Source organism: Mytilus trossulus, chromosome 14 (genome assembly GCF_036588685.1).
Source record: "Mytilus trossulus isolate FHL-02 chromosome 14, PNRI_Mtr1.1.1.hap1, whole genome shotgun sequence".
Taxonomy (NCBI): Eukaryota; Metazoa; Mollusca; class Bivalvia; order Mytilida; family Mytilidae; genus Mytilus; species Mytilus trossulus.
Genome location: NC_086386.1, coordinates 75,989,810 through 76,008,111, shown reverse-complemented (window position 1 = coordinate 76,008,111; position 18,302 = coordinate 75,989,810). Strand labels below are relative to the sequence as shown.

Genomic DNA, 18,302 nt, shown 5'->3' with positions numbered 1-18,302 from the left:
ATTAAACACTTGAAAAAAACATTTTATACAAATTAAAAGACATAAAAATGAGTTGAGTAACGATGAGAAAAAAATATTAAATACACCAAAAGCTTGTGGATGAGACGGAAAAAAAACCAACTAAAGTACTAACGCAATTATCAAATGAACTAGCACCTATTATCAGTCACCCGTTTCAACAATTCCACCACCTTAATACCTGATGCATAAACAGCAGCGCACTGATATATGTCAATTGATACCGGTAAACTACTTCTATAATTGAAGGCCGTGCTGTGACATATACATATTAATGTCTGTGTCATTTGGTCACTTGTGGAGAAGTTGTCTATTTTGCAATCATATCATATTTTCGTTTTTATATTAACTTCTCTGGAAGATGCTCGGCCACATAAAATGCTCCTACATAATGAGTCATTTGTGAATGTCACATTCTAACATGTATAAAGAACAGCAAACTTATATATTTATATAATACTTTAAAAAGGCAATTAAAAAAGATTAAAAGAAAAATGATAGAAAGCATCTCCCCAAACATTTGTTTACTCCACACCTATCTAGTCGGGGATATCAGAAAATTCAAATGGACTAGTGAATTGCTCGCATGTAAGACGTTCACTGTCAAGAATGCAAAAAGGGAATATGAACTATAGACACAATTGCTAGTGGTTTACGCAATTAAATTGTGCTCAATATGCATGCCATTATTAGATAACTTGGTTTTTCATCTTTCATCATTTATTTCAATATTTTACCTTTCCAAAGTTTTGTTCTTAAATTTATTCATTTCATATGTAAACTTGAGATTGTCCATATACAACATGCAAATGAGCAAAAATAACAGAAAGAAAAATACAAAAAATCTACTTGTTTCCATTTCCTTTTCTGGCTTCTGTTCTGTTTTCTGTTTCTGTTCCGTTGTCAATTTCAGTTCCGTTTTACATTTCAGCCTTTCAGATACGCCTATGCCAACCTTGAATTTAGATAATCGTTTGTTTGAAGGGAAAATATCGGTTGTTTTATAATTAAAATGTTGATAAACGTTTACTTTCTCAGTCGCGGTTAGTAAACTTTTGCAAGAAACTTCTTCTGTAAAATACTGAGGTGTCATGACTGGAAAACGTATGAGATATAACAGACCACCAAGACATTCTCTTACATTCTCGTCCGTTGCTGGTAAACTTTTATTATGGCATTTATTTTGCCCCCACTGTAGCATTTTTTGGAAAATTTGTTTTTCTTCGCAACAGAACTTATCCGAACTGAGTAATAGTTTTAGACATTCCGCTGACAAATTAATAAAATCTTTTGAATTAAGAACATCACTTCCTTTGATGAAAATGAAATTCAAAACTTTCGTTTTTAAGTCTTCCATGTTGAAGTCGTGTGCTGTTTGTAGAACAAGACATGCATCATTCACATTAACATGTTATGTTAAAAACGCGTTGCACTCATCTGCTAACAATTGTAGCATATACTTTTCTGATCCATATAATAGATTCCTTACATTGTTAGAATCCACAGTAATAGTATCTGTATATATAAACCTGTGGAAAGAGAAAATATTGTAGAAAGAAGTGGTAATTCCTTTTCATGTGTACATTACTATCTTAAACTGCGTGATTGTCCACCAGTGATTTTATCTTGACATTCCACATGTGGCACCCATCGTGTTGCTCATAGTATATGAATCCGATAAATAGTCTAATTCGGTAGGTCACACTCATGAAAGGGAAGTGGATTATAGTTACGACATAAGGAACATATCCGATATCATTTGTGAAACGGTAATTCAATAAAGGTCAACCAACTCGTAATGGCGTCCGTAAAATTAAAAAAGGAATGATTTCAACTTCACCATTTGGAACTCTTGGTTTAAGAGCTTCTATTTTGAGCAGCAAACCTCTATCAAGACATAAAAAGAAATGCAGGCATACTAGTTTCCAATAATCTGTATTGCATTATAGTAGGAATCTTAGATTTTATTATATATCACATACACATTTTATCTGGGTGCATAACTTGACGCTTGTTTCGGGCGCATAAGATCACCATGTGAACAACTTTTTTATAAAGGGGTAATAACTCGCGAAACAATACAAAGCGCTCTAGTTGGAACTTACTGCAAGATCATTTGAAAACATTCCGGTTCTAGATCAACTATTTCAACAGTCCCTTTCTCTGCCAGTGGTCCTTCAAACATGCTGTAAAAAACAGGACTGGAACTAGTCAGCATATATTTATGAGCCTTGTTTGGTGTTTTGTCTATTCCGACGTGGAAAGTGACGTCACATATCAGTTGGTTGTTCAACATATACTTCATTCGATCGCAGAGTGATTTCTCTATTTGCCAATCAGAATTTGCTTCCATAATATTCTAATTAGTTATCAAAAGTACCAGGATTATAATTTTATACGCCAGACGCGCGTTTCGTCTACATAAGACTCATCAGTGACGCTCAGATCAAAATATTTAAAAAGCCAAATAAATACAAAATTGGAGAGCATTGAGGACCCAAAATACATTTACTGAACAAATAAGAAGAGATCTCACTGAAAAATCAATATACACATGCAAACATATTAACTGTTTGGCTTTTGGTCAATAGAGCTATTTTAAAAAGTCTTTACTATGCATTTGCTTTTGAAAATAAAATAGAAAATATTTTAGCTCCTTCATTAATCGGTCTCAGTTTGCATTTGTTTCCTAGCCATGACGTTCTCACTTTATTTTCTGCTTAAGCGTTAGAACGTTCTTTTTGTATAATGCGACTCCTTTTTTGCTCCACCCACGATAGTAGAGGGGCATTATGTTTTCTGGTCTGTGCCTCCGGTCATCCGTCCGTCTGTGCGTCCGTTCGCTTCAAGTTAATGTTTTTGGTCAAGGTAGTTTTGAAGAAGTTGAAGTCCAATCAACTTGAAACTTAGTACACATGTTCCTGATTAAATGATCTTTCTACTTTTAATGCCAAATTATAGTTTGGATTCCAATTTCATGGTCCACTGAACATAGAAAATGATAGTGCGAAGTTCAGGTTAAAGTTTTTGGTCAAGATAGTTTTTGATGAAGTTAAGGTTACATCAACTTGAAATTTAGTACACATGTTCCCTATGATATGATTTTTCTAATTTTAATTCCAAATTAAAGTTTTGACCCCAATTTTCCCGGTCCATTGAACATAGAAAATGATAGTGCGAGTGGGGCATCCGTGTACTATGGACACATACTTGTTTGTTTTCTAATATTTGTTTGATTGGGTCACAATCCTGTATTTTTTTTTTCGTACATGAGTAGTAATAAATTATCAGTGTACATGCATGTTTAAATATATTTACTTAAAGAGCAGCACGAAGATATCACAAGTCAATACTCATGAATAATTATATAATAAAGGAACTGTTTACCTCCCTATGGGTTTCTATAAGATCATTACTCTTTCCATAAAAAAATGGAAAGATATACATACGAACATGTTATGAAAAATCAAATGTAATTTATTCTCGCAGATACCAAAAAAACGGGTTGTTTGTTTGTTTAGAAATCATGTCTAGATAATGATTGATAAGTGAACAAAGCACAAATAATAAGATTTTTTTTAAAATTAAACAACTGCGTCACAGCGAATTATACGCCCTGTCTTTGTATATATAACTTGTTGTAAGCATATAATGAAGTCTGTTTAAAGGTTTTAGTGAGAAGTAAGTAACATTTCTCTGTGAAAAGGTTTGAATATAATAATTAAATGCCTCTTTTTGTAACTTCATTGGGATGAACAAGCGTTGACCGAAATACATTTTGTATGAAGCGCGATAGCTCATCATTATTAAAATGTGTGAACGGTCAACGCTTTTATCTCTATGAAGATACAAAAAAGCATTCAATATTAATATTTAAATATATTTAGCTAGGACCATAAAACACTATTTCTATCAAGTTTTTATTTAATTTACATTTGCACTTATTAAGAGACCTCGTGCATCAGTAATGAATGTTAATTTCGAAAGGTACAACATTTTTTTATCCAATCAAAATTACTATATCATAATAGAAACACACATCTAATGTAATAATTGGGATGAAATCGTCCTTAATTTTTAGCATGCATGCCACGTTCTCTTGTTTCGTGCTGTTGTTCATATAAAGGTCATCATTTTAAAAAAATGTAGCTTAACGACTTTGTCATGGGATGGCAAACCAGAATTCATTATTCAAATCAAAAGAGAGTTTCCTTAATTCAATATATAAAGATACACTTGTTAGTGTCTGAGATATGAAAATGGCCTCAAATGATCTTGAATCTAGATATTTATGTATTGCGCCTGTGGATCAACAACAAAATCAAAATCGAATTCAAAATCAAAAGAGATCTTTCTTTTCTCAATACTAACTACAGCAATAAAACAAGAGCTGGTGCCATGCAGGTTAAAGTAAACACAACAAGAAAAGTCTCAGATTGAAGTTATCAATTTTTTATCTTTTATCAAACATAATTAGATCTAAGTGCAAAACTATACTTGGCTTCAAAACTAAAACAGACTTACCAAATAAGATCAAATTAAAAGCTGAAAAGAAACGATAGCCAACTTAAAAAGAAAGTACATTGCTAAATATAGATACATGTTGATAAATATCCTGTCAGTAGAGTCACATGTAAATCAAGTTATATATAGATTTTGCCTACTTCATGTTCTTTTATAATTAGGAGATAACTGTATTGTATTTTAAGCTCCGACGGCATCAATTGGGGATTTGATGGTCGCAAATTAAGTTTACTGGCGACGCGTTAGCGGAGACAGTAAACGGGTATTTGCGACCATCAAATCCCCAATTGATGCCGTCGGAGCTTAAAATACAATATTGTTATCTCCATTCTAATGAAACTGACAGAAAACAACGTTAAAACATGTATTTAAAATCTGTCATATGCCGTCTGCGCTTGCGCGTAGGTCCCATAGCATCAATTGTCAATTGATGCCATGTAAGAAAGTGACGTTATCCAATCAAAATGAACGTTACAAACGTTGTTGCATTAGAATTGGTATTTAAAGTTACAAATTAAACTTCACAACTTTTGAAGTGAACATTGATATGAAATAATGTAACATGTAATTTAAATTGAAAACATGCATTGAAAAGTATCATCAAAAGATTAAAGGCATGCATGAATTAATAACTTTTCTTGTAACATAAATTGGATTTTTTCCTTTGATGTATTTATGAAACAATTTGCTTAAAAAGTGTAGTGAGGGAAAACCATGGTATATTATATGCAAATTGATGTTGTACCATACTTTGCTAATTAAATATGCAACTCAACTAGAATTCATTTCCACGTTATTCCATGGCTGAAGCTCCACCTTCTTTTTGAAAGGTATCCGCCACTAAAATATTTAGGAAACTGGAAAACGTACTAAAAGGTCAAGATATTCATTTGTTTTCATTTTAATATAACAAAAAAGCAATAAATTTTGTGTATCACATTCCAAAAAAACTTTTTCAAACTATATCGGATTGTCACGAATTCCCTTAATTTTGGAAACATTACTAACTGATTCTTCTTTCAGTTTTGCAAATAAAATGTAAAACTATCATTTCCCTTGCGAAAATTCAATTACATTTTGATTTAAAAGGGGGTACCTATAGACAAAGGAATAAATATCGGCTACAAATATCTAAAAAAAAAACAGGATTTTTTTTTGGCGATCAATTAGGGGGACGTAAACTAACTACGCTCCTTGGATTCGCTACTGTTTAAATACAGTGTTTTATGAATTAAAATTGTGTTCTGATAATTAATCTTATAATCGAATTAACAAAATAACGGAAGAAAAGCAGTTTGTACAAAAACTATAAATGTGTAAATATGCATTTTTCAATGAGATGAAAATTTCGAAAAATATGATTTATTTGTATGTTACCTTGAAAACAAACAAAAAAACAATTCTTACCGTCATTAGAATAATTATTTAATCCTTGTCGCTGGAATCCGACTTTTTTGTTTACCTCAATCTGATGACATTATGAAATTACCTGCGCATACAATCATACACGGGGCGTAAAACTAAAAAAAATCTTGAAAATCTGACATTTTCTTTACTTTCTGCAAATTCAGGGGTTCTATTACATGAAATACAGAGAAGATCATGCACGGGCCGCAAAAGTGAATTGCACGAGCTTCCATTTCATAAGATAAAACTGTAACGTGATCAATTTCCAATAATAGTTGAAGATCTTGAAGCTGCCAATCATTTTGTTTATATTAAAAATGTTATATACCATATGTCTTACTCATTAACATATTTAAACAAACTCATCCTTCGGATTCGTTTGTTTAAATATGTTAACTCGTAAAAACCATGGTATATATAGTACTTAATTAGATATGTGTCACTCGCCTGTATTACTGTGCATCTTAGCTAGTTGACTTTCATAGTTGTCAATTGTGATTTGCTTCTAACTGTCTACAGTATCTCTTTGTCAACTATATTTTTGGCAAAAAACGAAAGAAAAAAAGGAATATTTTTTTTTTATTAAGAGTAAAAATTCCTGTAAGTAGTCAATTTAAAAAAAAAACAGTTGTTGGCATGACACGGGTTATGTTCTTGTCATATATTTTATGATAGTATGATACTAAACCCCTAACGGGAGGGATTGTACCTGATATTCATATGATGAAGACATAGTCTTTCAATCAGTTTAATTGAGGTCTGGAGCTGGCATGTCAGTTAACTGCTAGTAGTCTGTTGTTATTTATGTATTATTGTCATTTTATTTATTTTCTTTGGTAACATCTTTTGACATCGGACTCGGACTTCTCTTGAACTTAATTTTAATGTGCGTATTGTTATTCTTTTACTTTTCTACATTGGCTAGAGGTATAGGGGGGGGGGTTGAGATCTCATAAACATGTTTAACCCAGCCGCAATTTTGCGCCTGTCCCAAGTCAGGAGCCTCTGGCCTTTGAAAGTCTTGTATGATTTAATTTTAGTTTCTTGTGTATAATTCGGAGTTTAGTATGACGTCCATTATCACTGTACTATTATGCATATTTTAGGGGCCAGCTCAAGGACACCTACGGGTACGGGAATTCTTGTTACATTGAAGACCCATTGGTTGCCTTCGGCTGTTGTTTGCTCTATGGTCTGGTGGTTGTCGCTTTGACATATTCACCATTTCCTTTCTCAATTTTAATTGACAATTTCGGATATTCGACGTTCTTTTAGATCTCGTCTTCATGGTCCATTTACTCATTACAAGTTTTTATAATTCTCATGACAAATGGCAATCTGCCAGGAAAAAATTCGAACAAAACTGTCAGATCAAGCCGGTTACTAGATATACATTTGCAGTGTACTAAATATTTCAAAGGTCTTAACTGAATTAATGGAAGGTAAAGTCTTAAAATGTTCTTTTAGTGTTTGGTGTGAATCATATTTTTGAATGTATTCATCGTATTTTATCATTTTTGTTTACATCTACAATTATGATGTCTCTTATGTGCTTATGATTTTGGTTTGCTGTGCTGATTGCGACTGTCATACAAGTGAGAGGTGTATCGCTATAAAACCAGATTCAATTCACCATTTCTACATTTAAAAATGCCTGTACCAAGTCAGAAATATGACAGTTGTTGTCCATTCGTGTGATGAGTTTTACCATTTGATTTTGCCATTTGATTATGGACTTTCTGTTTTGAATTATCCGTGTGATTTAACTTTTATCACTTTATATAACAAATCTAAAAATGGAGTGATAAATATATGTGAAGACTTCTTTATTTATTGAGAAAGATACAATTGAAAAAAACGTAAAACTACTTTATATATTTATGATCATACACTTACACACAAGTTAAGAACAAACTGACATAGTTAGCGTCAAGGCAAACAAGAACTATCTTTAAAAAGGATATCCGACGTATTTGAATTTGAGTATATGTTTAAAACTATCATTTCGATAACCTTCAGAAGCACAATGACTAAATGATGCAGGACCTCTTTCAGTAATCTCCATCTGAATGTAACTACAAGAAATGCTGGTTATATTAAGGCAATATATATAAGAATAATTGTGATGACACCTAAAAGCTTTATTTGTCAAAAAATCTAGTGTAAATAAAAAGAAACAAATATACATTTACTACTTGTTTTAAACTTAATTCATGGTTTCCAAAGCTAGAAACTATTGGTAGTATAAGTAGTATCTTTCTGTTTACATTCACCAAAACCCCGCGAAAATCTCACATGCGTAGGTGCGTTCTAAAAGTCATGTTCGACCCGAGTACAACAAACTTTATATTAAAAATTATATAACAGCTGTCATGAATGCAAAGAACTATTGGAGAAACAATTATTTTAATAAAAATATAAATCTTTGTAAGATCTAGGTCAAATATTTATAATTTTTCACTTGCTTTCCATCACGATATAATTTTCGAGACGTTTTTTCAAACACAACCAAATCACCCAGCATGACAGCATTTTGTCCAATCACAGAAAGGATTTTCGAGCATGCGTAGTCTGTTGCCATAGTGAAGCGTCCTTAAGTTCAAAGTGCACAAATCGAAACTAAACCGACTACGTCTAAGTTGGCAGATATTGAGTCTTTTTGAGGACATTTTCATACACGTTACATATGGTAGTGTTGGACTTGTACTGGTACTGGCATAGCTTTTTTTTTGGTGATAAACAGAGGATGAATCAGGTTTATGTCTATATTACAGCAACCAAACGACACGAAAATTAAGGATCATCACGTTGACACCAGTAATACTGTCTTCAATAAATGACAGTTGTTGGTACAATTTGTCAATTTCAAGCTCCGGAAAGTACAGATTATAAAACAATCAATTCAACAGATACTTTGAAAGATCTACTATAAACACCTTATTACCCGGACCCCAACAGCAGTATGACTACAAAAGACTGAGACTAGCATAGAACTTCTAACTAGTGTTTTATCCGACATTTGTACTAATAGTTTAAAATTTATCTCGTGGAATATAAATGGTGGTTTACAAAAAAAACTTGACGATAAAGCATTTATAAAATGTTTATGTACATATGATCTTGTTTTTCCTTACGAAATGTTGGTTTGAAAAAGATTTTTCATAACATTTACTTGATTATAATTGTCATTTATTGCCTTGATTGAAGTCTAAATCTATTCAGGGAGGAGGTAGTGTTATTTTGATTAAATTATGTTTGTCTACTGTAATTGATATTGACACTTGTATTTTAGGCTCTATTGTATGGTTGAATATTAAGCAGGGTATATTAACCGAAGGCAAATCTGTATATGTTGCTTGTATTTATATGTCCCCAGTCAAATCTAAATGCTACTAGAACACATCCGTGATGTTAAGTATTCGTCTTGTTATCTTAGAAAGTCTTACTGATTCAAATACTTCAATAGGGAACAATTTGACAATGCTTGAATTTAGTAGCGTCAACATTGTGATTATGACTCGTGTATATAGCTAAATCCTAAATACACCGTTTGGTGGTTCGCCTGTCAGATGCGGAACGTACAAATAAGGTGTTAATAGGTAACAGGTAAATATACTATTGATATCGGTATCAGATTCGACCCGGCACTGTTCATTATCGGCAATATTAATTTATGAAAAACAAAAGGGTCTAAAAAAAAATCTACACCATTGTCCTATATTAGCTATATATAAAGTCGAATTCTTTGATTTGTCGTTTTTACCCCATGACGGCTGACAAATTGGACCTCGTTAATTTAGTATTATAGATAGATAAGTTATATGAACAATGTGATTTATACAATGAGTTAGAAAACAGCATTGAGTTATACTCTGAACTAACCCTCTATGGATCCGTATGGGGTCAGAAGCGAACCATATAACTTATAGAGGTATACGTCTTGTAAGTAATTTCGCAAAATTATTTACTTCCGTATGAAATCAACGTTTGTTTGACTGTTTCGATTCTTTTGATGTCATTACTGACGCCCAGTTCGGCTTTCGCCCAGGTTTTGGAATTGTAAATGCAATTTTTGCCCTTATTTTAAAGTCCCTATCAACAAACACACGTCTTTATTGTTGTTTTGTTTATCACACAAAAGCATTCGATACTTTTCAAAGGCTTATGCTATGGTAAAAATTATAAAAAAAATGGTATCTTTAAACTGTAATTAAATCTATGTATACTGATGTGTCTACTTGTGAATGTGTTGATGGTTTGAATTCTGAGGGGTAACTTCTTAATTGACAAATAACAGTAAAAATTTTTGCCAAATGACATTTACAGTAATATGACGTTAAAAGGAACACGTTCTTTTAAAGGATACATGTTTTTTTATATCTTTTTTCAGATTACTTTTAATTTGTAAACAAACATATCGGTTGGAGTAATTATTTTAGACCTCTGACAAATTATGACGAGGACTATTTGACGAATCATGGTAAATTTTACCCAGTTTGACGCTAAAGGTTGCCGACAATGACCGTGTGATGTGGGATTAGGTTGAGTGTCCCCATGGAGAATAGTATACTAAAGTAAAAGGTACTTATTTAAAGGAACATGTATTATAGTTACATGTACTATTATTATACCTCAGTATATTTTTTCTATATAAAAAGTAATGAAATAGTTGTGCTATTTCATTCCACAAAACCATTTGCCAGTCAATAGTTTCAAAGACTATTGTCCCGGTTAATAGTGCGATAATCATCTTTCCCGTACTTTTTCATGCTTATTTTTCATTGGACGATAATGATGCCATTGACTACTCTGCTTGGTTACGTATGATTCGCAACGTCAAACTCACCTTTATAAATGATGGAATCTGTTTGTGTTGATTGTAATTTCACTTACAAGAAGAAATTATAAAAGAGAAAGAAAATCTTCAATGAAATGTTTTTAAAAGATCTATAATATAGTACATTATTCATAATATGGGTTCGCTCTCCGTATATTAAAAGTGAATTGCGTTTGTCGTAATTTAGCTAGAATTAATTATAAGCACGGAAAGTTTAACACAACTAGTCTTGATTGAAATAAAATATTTATAAATACAAAACGAATTATAAAAAAAGTATAGTTCATCATTGCATGTATAAAAGTTATGTGACATTTTTTTTTCTCTTTCAGATCATGATATATTAATTGCACTTCTAAAAAATTAGTTATTTAGTATGAAAGAACACTTAATGGGTGTTTTGTTCAGTATAATAAAACACCTAATGACTGGTTGTACGGGTAATAGCAAGTTTGTTGTCCCTTCATACCAACTATTGCTCTCGGCTTTGCCTCGAGCAATAGTTGGTATCTCAGGGACAACAAACTTGCTATTACCCTCACACCCAGTCAATAGGTGTATACTGTGCATCACTCCATAATAGTAAGCTTGTACGTTTTTCTTTCTATTCTAGAATAATATGCAGTCATGCACATATTGAGACAAAATTCAAAGCTTATATACGCGTATTACATTTATTCGACCATATGGATAAGCCTGTGCTTGCTTATTTCTTTTTGTTTTGAACATGTGTGAAATTTCAGCCACTGGACATTACTCAAATAACATTCAATGAATCGTAGCTCGTTAGATACACGTGATATTGCATAAAATACTTGCCGCTGGACGTTGAGTATCAAAGAATCAATCAAATGATTTTGATATCTACCGACATTGGTTACGACATCGAAATAATCAATATTATAGAATTCTGCTATAGATTGCACCTCCCCCAGTTTACATATCCTCCCCTGACAATAAATGTAAGCAGGACAAATGTTTTTAAAAAATAATTTCAATATTTTCAACAATTCTAGATAGAATTGACACATTAGTATTGCACATTCTTTTACAATAAGCGGACATGCATGTGTAAATATATATCTACTAGATATTTAAACTTTAAAGATATTGAATGGTGTCTTTGTTCAATTATCGGAAAATGTTATGCACTTTAAATATACTTTTTTGAATTTTTAAGGTGTACATTGTATACACACGGTCGATCTATATAATTGCCTGTATTAAAAATGACAGTAACTGTTATTTTTGATATATTTTTTTTATCAAAAATAATAATGTAGGAAAATTCAAACCTGTTTACTCGAAGATGGAACTTTATTCAAATTTATTGTCAAATATTATTGGAATAGGAATATGTTTTTTTATAAATTATATTATAACAGGTATTAAAGTTAAAGGGTTTCAGACCACCAATCACTCCCTCCAATTAAAAGTAAAAGTAGTCCTACTCTGACACATAAGAGTGCTTTTGATGACATTGTTTACCTAAACTAACCAACAAATTTGCGAAATGAAACTTTTGGTGAAAGGCAAATATATTTAAACCATTTTGAGCCAAAATTCGGGCATCTTTAACTGTCAACATTCTGTGTAATGTCCCTTTTCGATTATTCTAAAAATTCATGCATCACACACGTATAGATAAATGTGTACTTAAAATACACTCTTGACTTGTACTAAAGTGTAGCATTGGCAAACATCCAAGTCATGATACAAGACTTCCAATTTTTCATCACTTCCGAAAAAGCATGACATGTATTTCAATTGCCATTTACGGTTTCTGTAAAGCGTATCGTTTGTTTGTTTTCGAATGGTTCCCCATCCCCTCTACAACTCTAGATGCGGCGAAGTAATACATTTATTCTGTTATTCTTTGCAGACGCACAGTATTTCACGGACGAAGTTTAATCTCAGAAAATACTTTCATTTGAAGAGAAAATAGGAGTTTATGAACATATCATTGGTAAACAAACTGATATCTTCATATCAAAGCACAGAAGAAACTACTATCATGACTATCGTCTTAATAAAGAACTTTAGATTTTTTACATACTTAAAAGTAATGTACCTTAATTAACATTAAACAAAATGTTTATTGTTGTCTCCCGTTGACCAATAAACTTGTAAATTAAACACAAATCGGATATTTTGACGTACAGTTTTACAACGACCACGTTTAGCTACACGTGGTCGTTGTAAAATTATGATTGTCTCCCTTTCTTCGTTTTGTTCAAAGCTATTAAAATAGCGTATTCCACGAGCTACAGTTTACATATATAGGCTTATAATTGGTCATCGATTATTTCGCACGAAAATATAGTCCCTGTATTGATCAATCTGAATACCATATTGTAAAAAGTAAAATCACAAAAATACTGAACTTAGAGGAAAATCAATTCGGAAAGTCCATAATTACATGGCAAAATCAAATAACAGAACGCATTAAACACGAATTTAAATTGTTTAGTGTGACTTTGTACCAAAAAAATAAAATAGATACATTGCTTGGTATATAATTATGATGCATTTAGATAAATTCTTCGGAAACAAACAGACAAATAACAGTACACAAGAAACAACATTCAAAACTAAAGAATGAGCAACACGAACCTTATCAAAAACTGAGGGTGATATTAGGTGCTTCAGAAGGGTAAGCAGGTTTTGCTTATGCTATAAAAAAAATCCGGTATTTAGTCTAATTCAGTTGATCACATTCATGAAAAGGGAAGGGGATTGAGGTTACGACGTAAGAAACATATCCGATATCATCTGTGAAACGGTAATTACATAAAGGTCAACCAACTCGTGGTGGCGTCCGTTAAATAAACGAAGGGAAAATTTTCTTCACTACTCTCATTTTTGTAATAACTATCATGATTAATTTTGTTTTAGCTAAGTTTAGTTTGTATTTGCTGACCTGAATATAATTTAGTATATTTGAGAAACTACTAGCCACATTTTTTTATTTTATTTTATCATGTATGCATCGTTTTTTTGTTTTTGTTTTTGAGAGCTTTTTAAATAACAAAAATGAAGAACATAATAATTATACTTTGCCGGTACAATTTTCTGTTATAATTTTTTCGGATAAGAACGTTTAAAATTCTAATTCTAAAAGGAACAATAAATAAAATCAATTCTGCCTGAAATCTCGATAATGTGTTGATTGGACTATACGGTGTTTAAGTGAACTTTAACAGTGTTTTTCACCTGTCGTAACACACATGCACCAAATTGGTGATACATGGCTATTTTGTAAATACTCAGAAATCTAAATATTTTAATTATCAGAAATCCTGATTTCTAATTTTGTAACAAAGAAACGACAACAAAAGAAATTTACAGAATTATATTCGTCGGTTTGACCTCTTTAAAACATCACTTTGATGAACTAAATAACTAGTTTTTGTTTGAATGCAATCCTTTTTCCACGAAATTTAAACGGACAGAAAACTATTGAACGATTAAATTACCAAAAAATATTGAATGGACATTTGCATGCTGTGGTGGTTTTAAAAGTCATGAACAATCTTAAATTCGATCTGTTTGAAGAAAGTCGAAGACACATTTAAAAACAGGTATGTTCAACCTGAATTTTACTTTTAGTTTTCAATCATTATTTTTTAATGTTATTTTTTGTAGATTATGTAATAATTACAAGTATTTTTATATGAGCAAACTTACGTTAATTGCAGGTTTATATCTTTATATTTTATTTTATGTACATATTTAATTAGTTGATATCACTAAACATTGAGGTTTAAATGATCATCTTTTTATACCAATAATTTGAAACAAGTCCAACTCCTTCAAAATTCTTTGTCAGTTGTAAAAAAAGGGGGGTATACTGTTTTACCTCTGTCTGTCCTTCCGTCAGTGCGGCAGTCAGTGCGTCCGTCCCATGAATAGTTTTCGTCGCATTTTTCTCAGGAACTACAATACAAGGATTTCTGAAATTTGGTTTCAGGGTATATCTAAGTCAGCTATACTGTGTGATGCGTTTTCAGATTGATCATTTGACAACTTTCTGTTTACCGAACACTTGTTTGATTTTACACATGATAGGCAAGGTGAAAATTTTCGTCACATATTCTCAGGAACTACAATACAAGGATTTCTGAAATTTGGTTTCAGGATTTATATAAGACAGCTATATCGTGTGATGCGTTTTCAGATTCATCAATCGACAACTTTTTGTTTACCGAACACTTGCATATTTTTACACTATAAATATTATCCACTTGCGGCGGGGGTATCATCAGTGAGCAGTAGCTCGCAGTTTCACTTGTTTTTGACTGTATTTCAAAAGCAACAGACATATTAATCGAAATAGTAATGATATTTAAGGAAAACAGACTGTACATTTCCCTTTGACCTTTTGGTTAATTTTATGCGGTCGGTTTTAATGTCTAGATTCAATCCATCTCCAATACGGAATTATTTAAGTCGAACTGAGTGCACGTAAACTTAGTTTTGATGTGAAACATTTAGAATCAAAATGTAGACAAACTAGCAATATGATCGTATCACAAAGAAATGGGCGTGTAAGGTTGTTTCTTGGTCATTATTAAGCCTTAATTATTATCGTGTTACGGGGATTTAAATGTTAACGTCATATGCTATATATAACATGTATAGCAAAGACTATTAAACGATAATGTTGTGTATTTTTTGAATTATGAAAACAACACATTATAACTTTATGGTGTTCAAAGCGTTTATCAAGGTTAATCCTCATCCTAAACGCACATAATTGAATAAATGATATGTTTATTAATTTTAAAAAGATCATTCGAAACCCGCAATTTTCCTTCATATGGAGAAGATTGTTTAAGCCAGATTTTCCCCTGCTTTCGTTTCTAAAGACTTATATCTGTAATATATACAAAAAGCATCAATGAATTATTCCAGCATCCATCTTCTGAAATATGTCCTCAGAAATTAAGCAAATGTACCTACGGTGTATGTTTGCCTTAATCAGAGTCGTTTACAATAACAAGTAGGCACAACTTAACACTTTGAAATCCTACAATGAATGTTATGTACCAATGATTTTGGTTGATAAGATGTATAAACACAAAATCACTTTTTGAACAATACATCCTATCAAAAATCAGGTTCGATACCTAGGTAAAGATTCCATCATAAAATATTGACAGTTATGTTTATTGATAATTTTAGGAACTTGCAATCAGCTATGTCGACGGGAGGAAAACCTGAACAAAGCGCGAAATCAAAGGTGATTATATTTGTCATTGAGGTGTATGCATAACAATGAAAAAATCATTTTAATTAATGCTGTTGGCAAAAAACAATTATAAAAAATTAAATCATGAAAACGTCAACAAGAGAAACTTTTAATAATTTCCGAACCTGTTCCGTTTCATGCCGACATGGTACTGCATGATTAGAGAATATGAGTTGTCGATAAGTGATTCCAGAAAGCTAAATTCAGTGTCACTAACAATATAAGAATAACAAGCAACTACACAATGGACATTCATGAGAAACAATAAAAACATTAACAAAACAATAATCCTTGAGACATCAAAAATCATAAATAATCAGTCATGGAAATTATCTAACGTGAACACTAACGTGATACTGAAACTCTACACAACTCGATTTGTTCAAGAAATAATGTATTTGCATAGTTCTCTCAAAATAGATTTAATCCTGGTGTCTATGATTAGTTTTTTTTCAATAGATTTCTAGAGTTTGTTCGATCTTAACACTGACACACACATACTGGATCAGTGTGGGCAAATGATAAATTTTGTTTAATCAATCGATGATATGACGAAGAAAATTCTATGTTTAAAAGGAGAAAACACGACGTCCATTATCACTGCCCTAGTATACATATGTTTAAGGGACCAGATGAAGGACGCCTCCGGGAGCGGGAGTTTCTCGCTACAAGACCCATTTGTGGCCTGTGGCTGTTGTCTACTCTATGTTGTCGATTTGACACATTCCCCATTTCCTTTCTCAACTTTATTTTATGGTCAAGGGTTAAAACGAAATTCACAGTAACATTTGTATCTAATCGATCAATTCTGACAGCAGTATGTTTTCCTCACAAACATCTTTTTATTACATTTGTAAACACCTAACTGGGTCTCAAATAAACTAAATTACCTAATGTGTATACTCCCAGAATAAAAATCTAAAATAAAATGAGCAGTATGTATGTGTTAAACCAAATACAAAGCAATTAAATACAAAAAAAATATTTTTTGTTTCAGCTTTTAAATCAGCAAGAGGAGAAAGAGATTACAATCGACCCTTTAAACAGATTTTCAGAGAGCAAGAAATTTATACAAAACATAGCAGATGTAGCTCTTATGATGGCAAATATTTCACAGCTGCGAGCAGTTTTGGGTCTAGGGGACAAAAACGAATTTTATATTCCTCTTCTTACACTCATAATTCTATCATTAGTGTCACACACATTGTTTGTTTTTATAACTGTAATTAGAGGACATTTCATTCGAAAACATCAAACTGCAGTGCGTCGAGCGGTGAAGAAGTCCAACTCCCAAGAAGTTAACGCAGAGCCAAACGGAAATAATTCATCGCCATCTAGAGGATCAGACGCAGTTCAGTCAAAGGTGGAGACAGGAACCGTGGGATTTTGTTGCTGTTGTGTTAAAAAGGAAAGAATCGATGAATATTCCGATACCACTTATTGCCAGTGTCCACATTGCCATACTGATCTTTATCTAGGTTATTTATGTTTCTTTTTCGTATTCATAACTATTTGTGCTAATATAGGTATTACCGGAATTGGAATCTCTGGAGATTGTAAATCTTAAGATACAAATAAAATTTAAATAACAATGTTTGACAATGGAATAATAAACTGATTATCTCACCTTGAAGCTAACATAGACATCTATTTTTTTTAAATAAACATAGTCCACTCTGTGTTTTTGTTAGATATATTTCTATTTGTATCATTTGATAAGTTGAACCTTTTTCAACTGATTTTTATAGTTCATTCTTATGTTGTTCTGTTAAATCACTGTCTCAGGTTAGGAGAGGGCTTGGATCCCGCTAACATGTTTAACACCGCCAAGTTTTGTGTGTATATGCATTTTGCAAGTCAGGAGCCTCTTACTCAGTGGTTTACAGTGGTTTTCGTTTGTTGATGTGTTACATATTTGTTTTTCGGTCATTTTTTGTACATAAATTAGGCAGTTATTTTCCCTGTCTTTTATACATGTTAAAGCTACCAATGTGGTATTGGCTTTGCTCATTGATTAATGCCGTACAGTGTTCTATAGATGTTAATTTCTATGTCAATTGGTCTCGCTTGGAGTGATATCTCATTTGCAATCATACCACATCTTCTTTTTTTCATAGTTGTGTTTAACGATATATTCCATGGTGTTATTAACATAATTATTTTACTGGTATAAAATTCATACTCAATATACAAGTGTTATCCAAAGTCTGAAAGCATACACTATTATAACTTGATTGTACTATTTTAAGAGCATAGAAACAAAGA

The 18,302-nt window shown here is 32.0% G+C and overlaps 1 protein-coding gene across 1 annotated transcript; it reads left to right on the top strand.

The window, feature by feature from the left end:
• The first annotated feature begins 14,299 nt into the window (after positions 1-14,299).
• On the top strand, positions 14,300-17,604 carry LOC134698070 (uncharacterized). Its single transcript, XM_063560360.1, has 3 exons — positions 14,300-14,367; positions 15,971-16,028; positions 17,035-17,604. Exons 2-3 carry the CDS (start codon positions 15,987-15,989, stop codon positions 17,602-17,604), a joined length of 612 nt encoding a protein of 203 aa, XP_063416430.1. The 5' UTR covers positions 14,300-14,367; positions 15,971-15,986.
• The last annotated feature ends 698 nt before the right edge of the window (positions 17,605-18,302 follow it).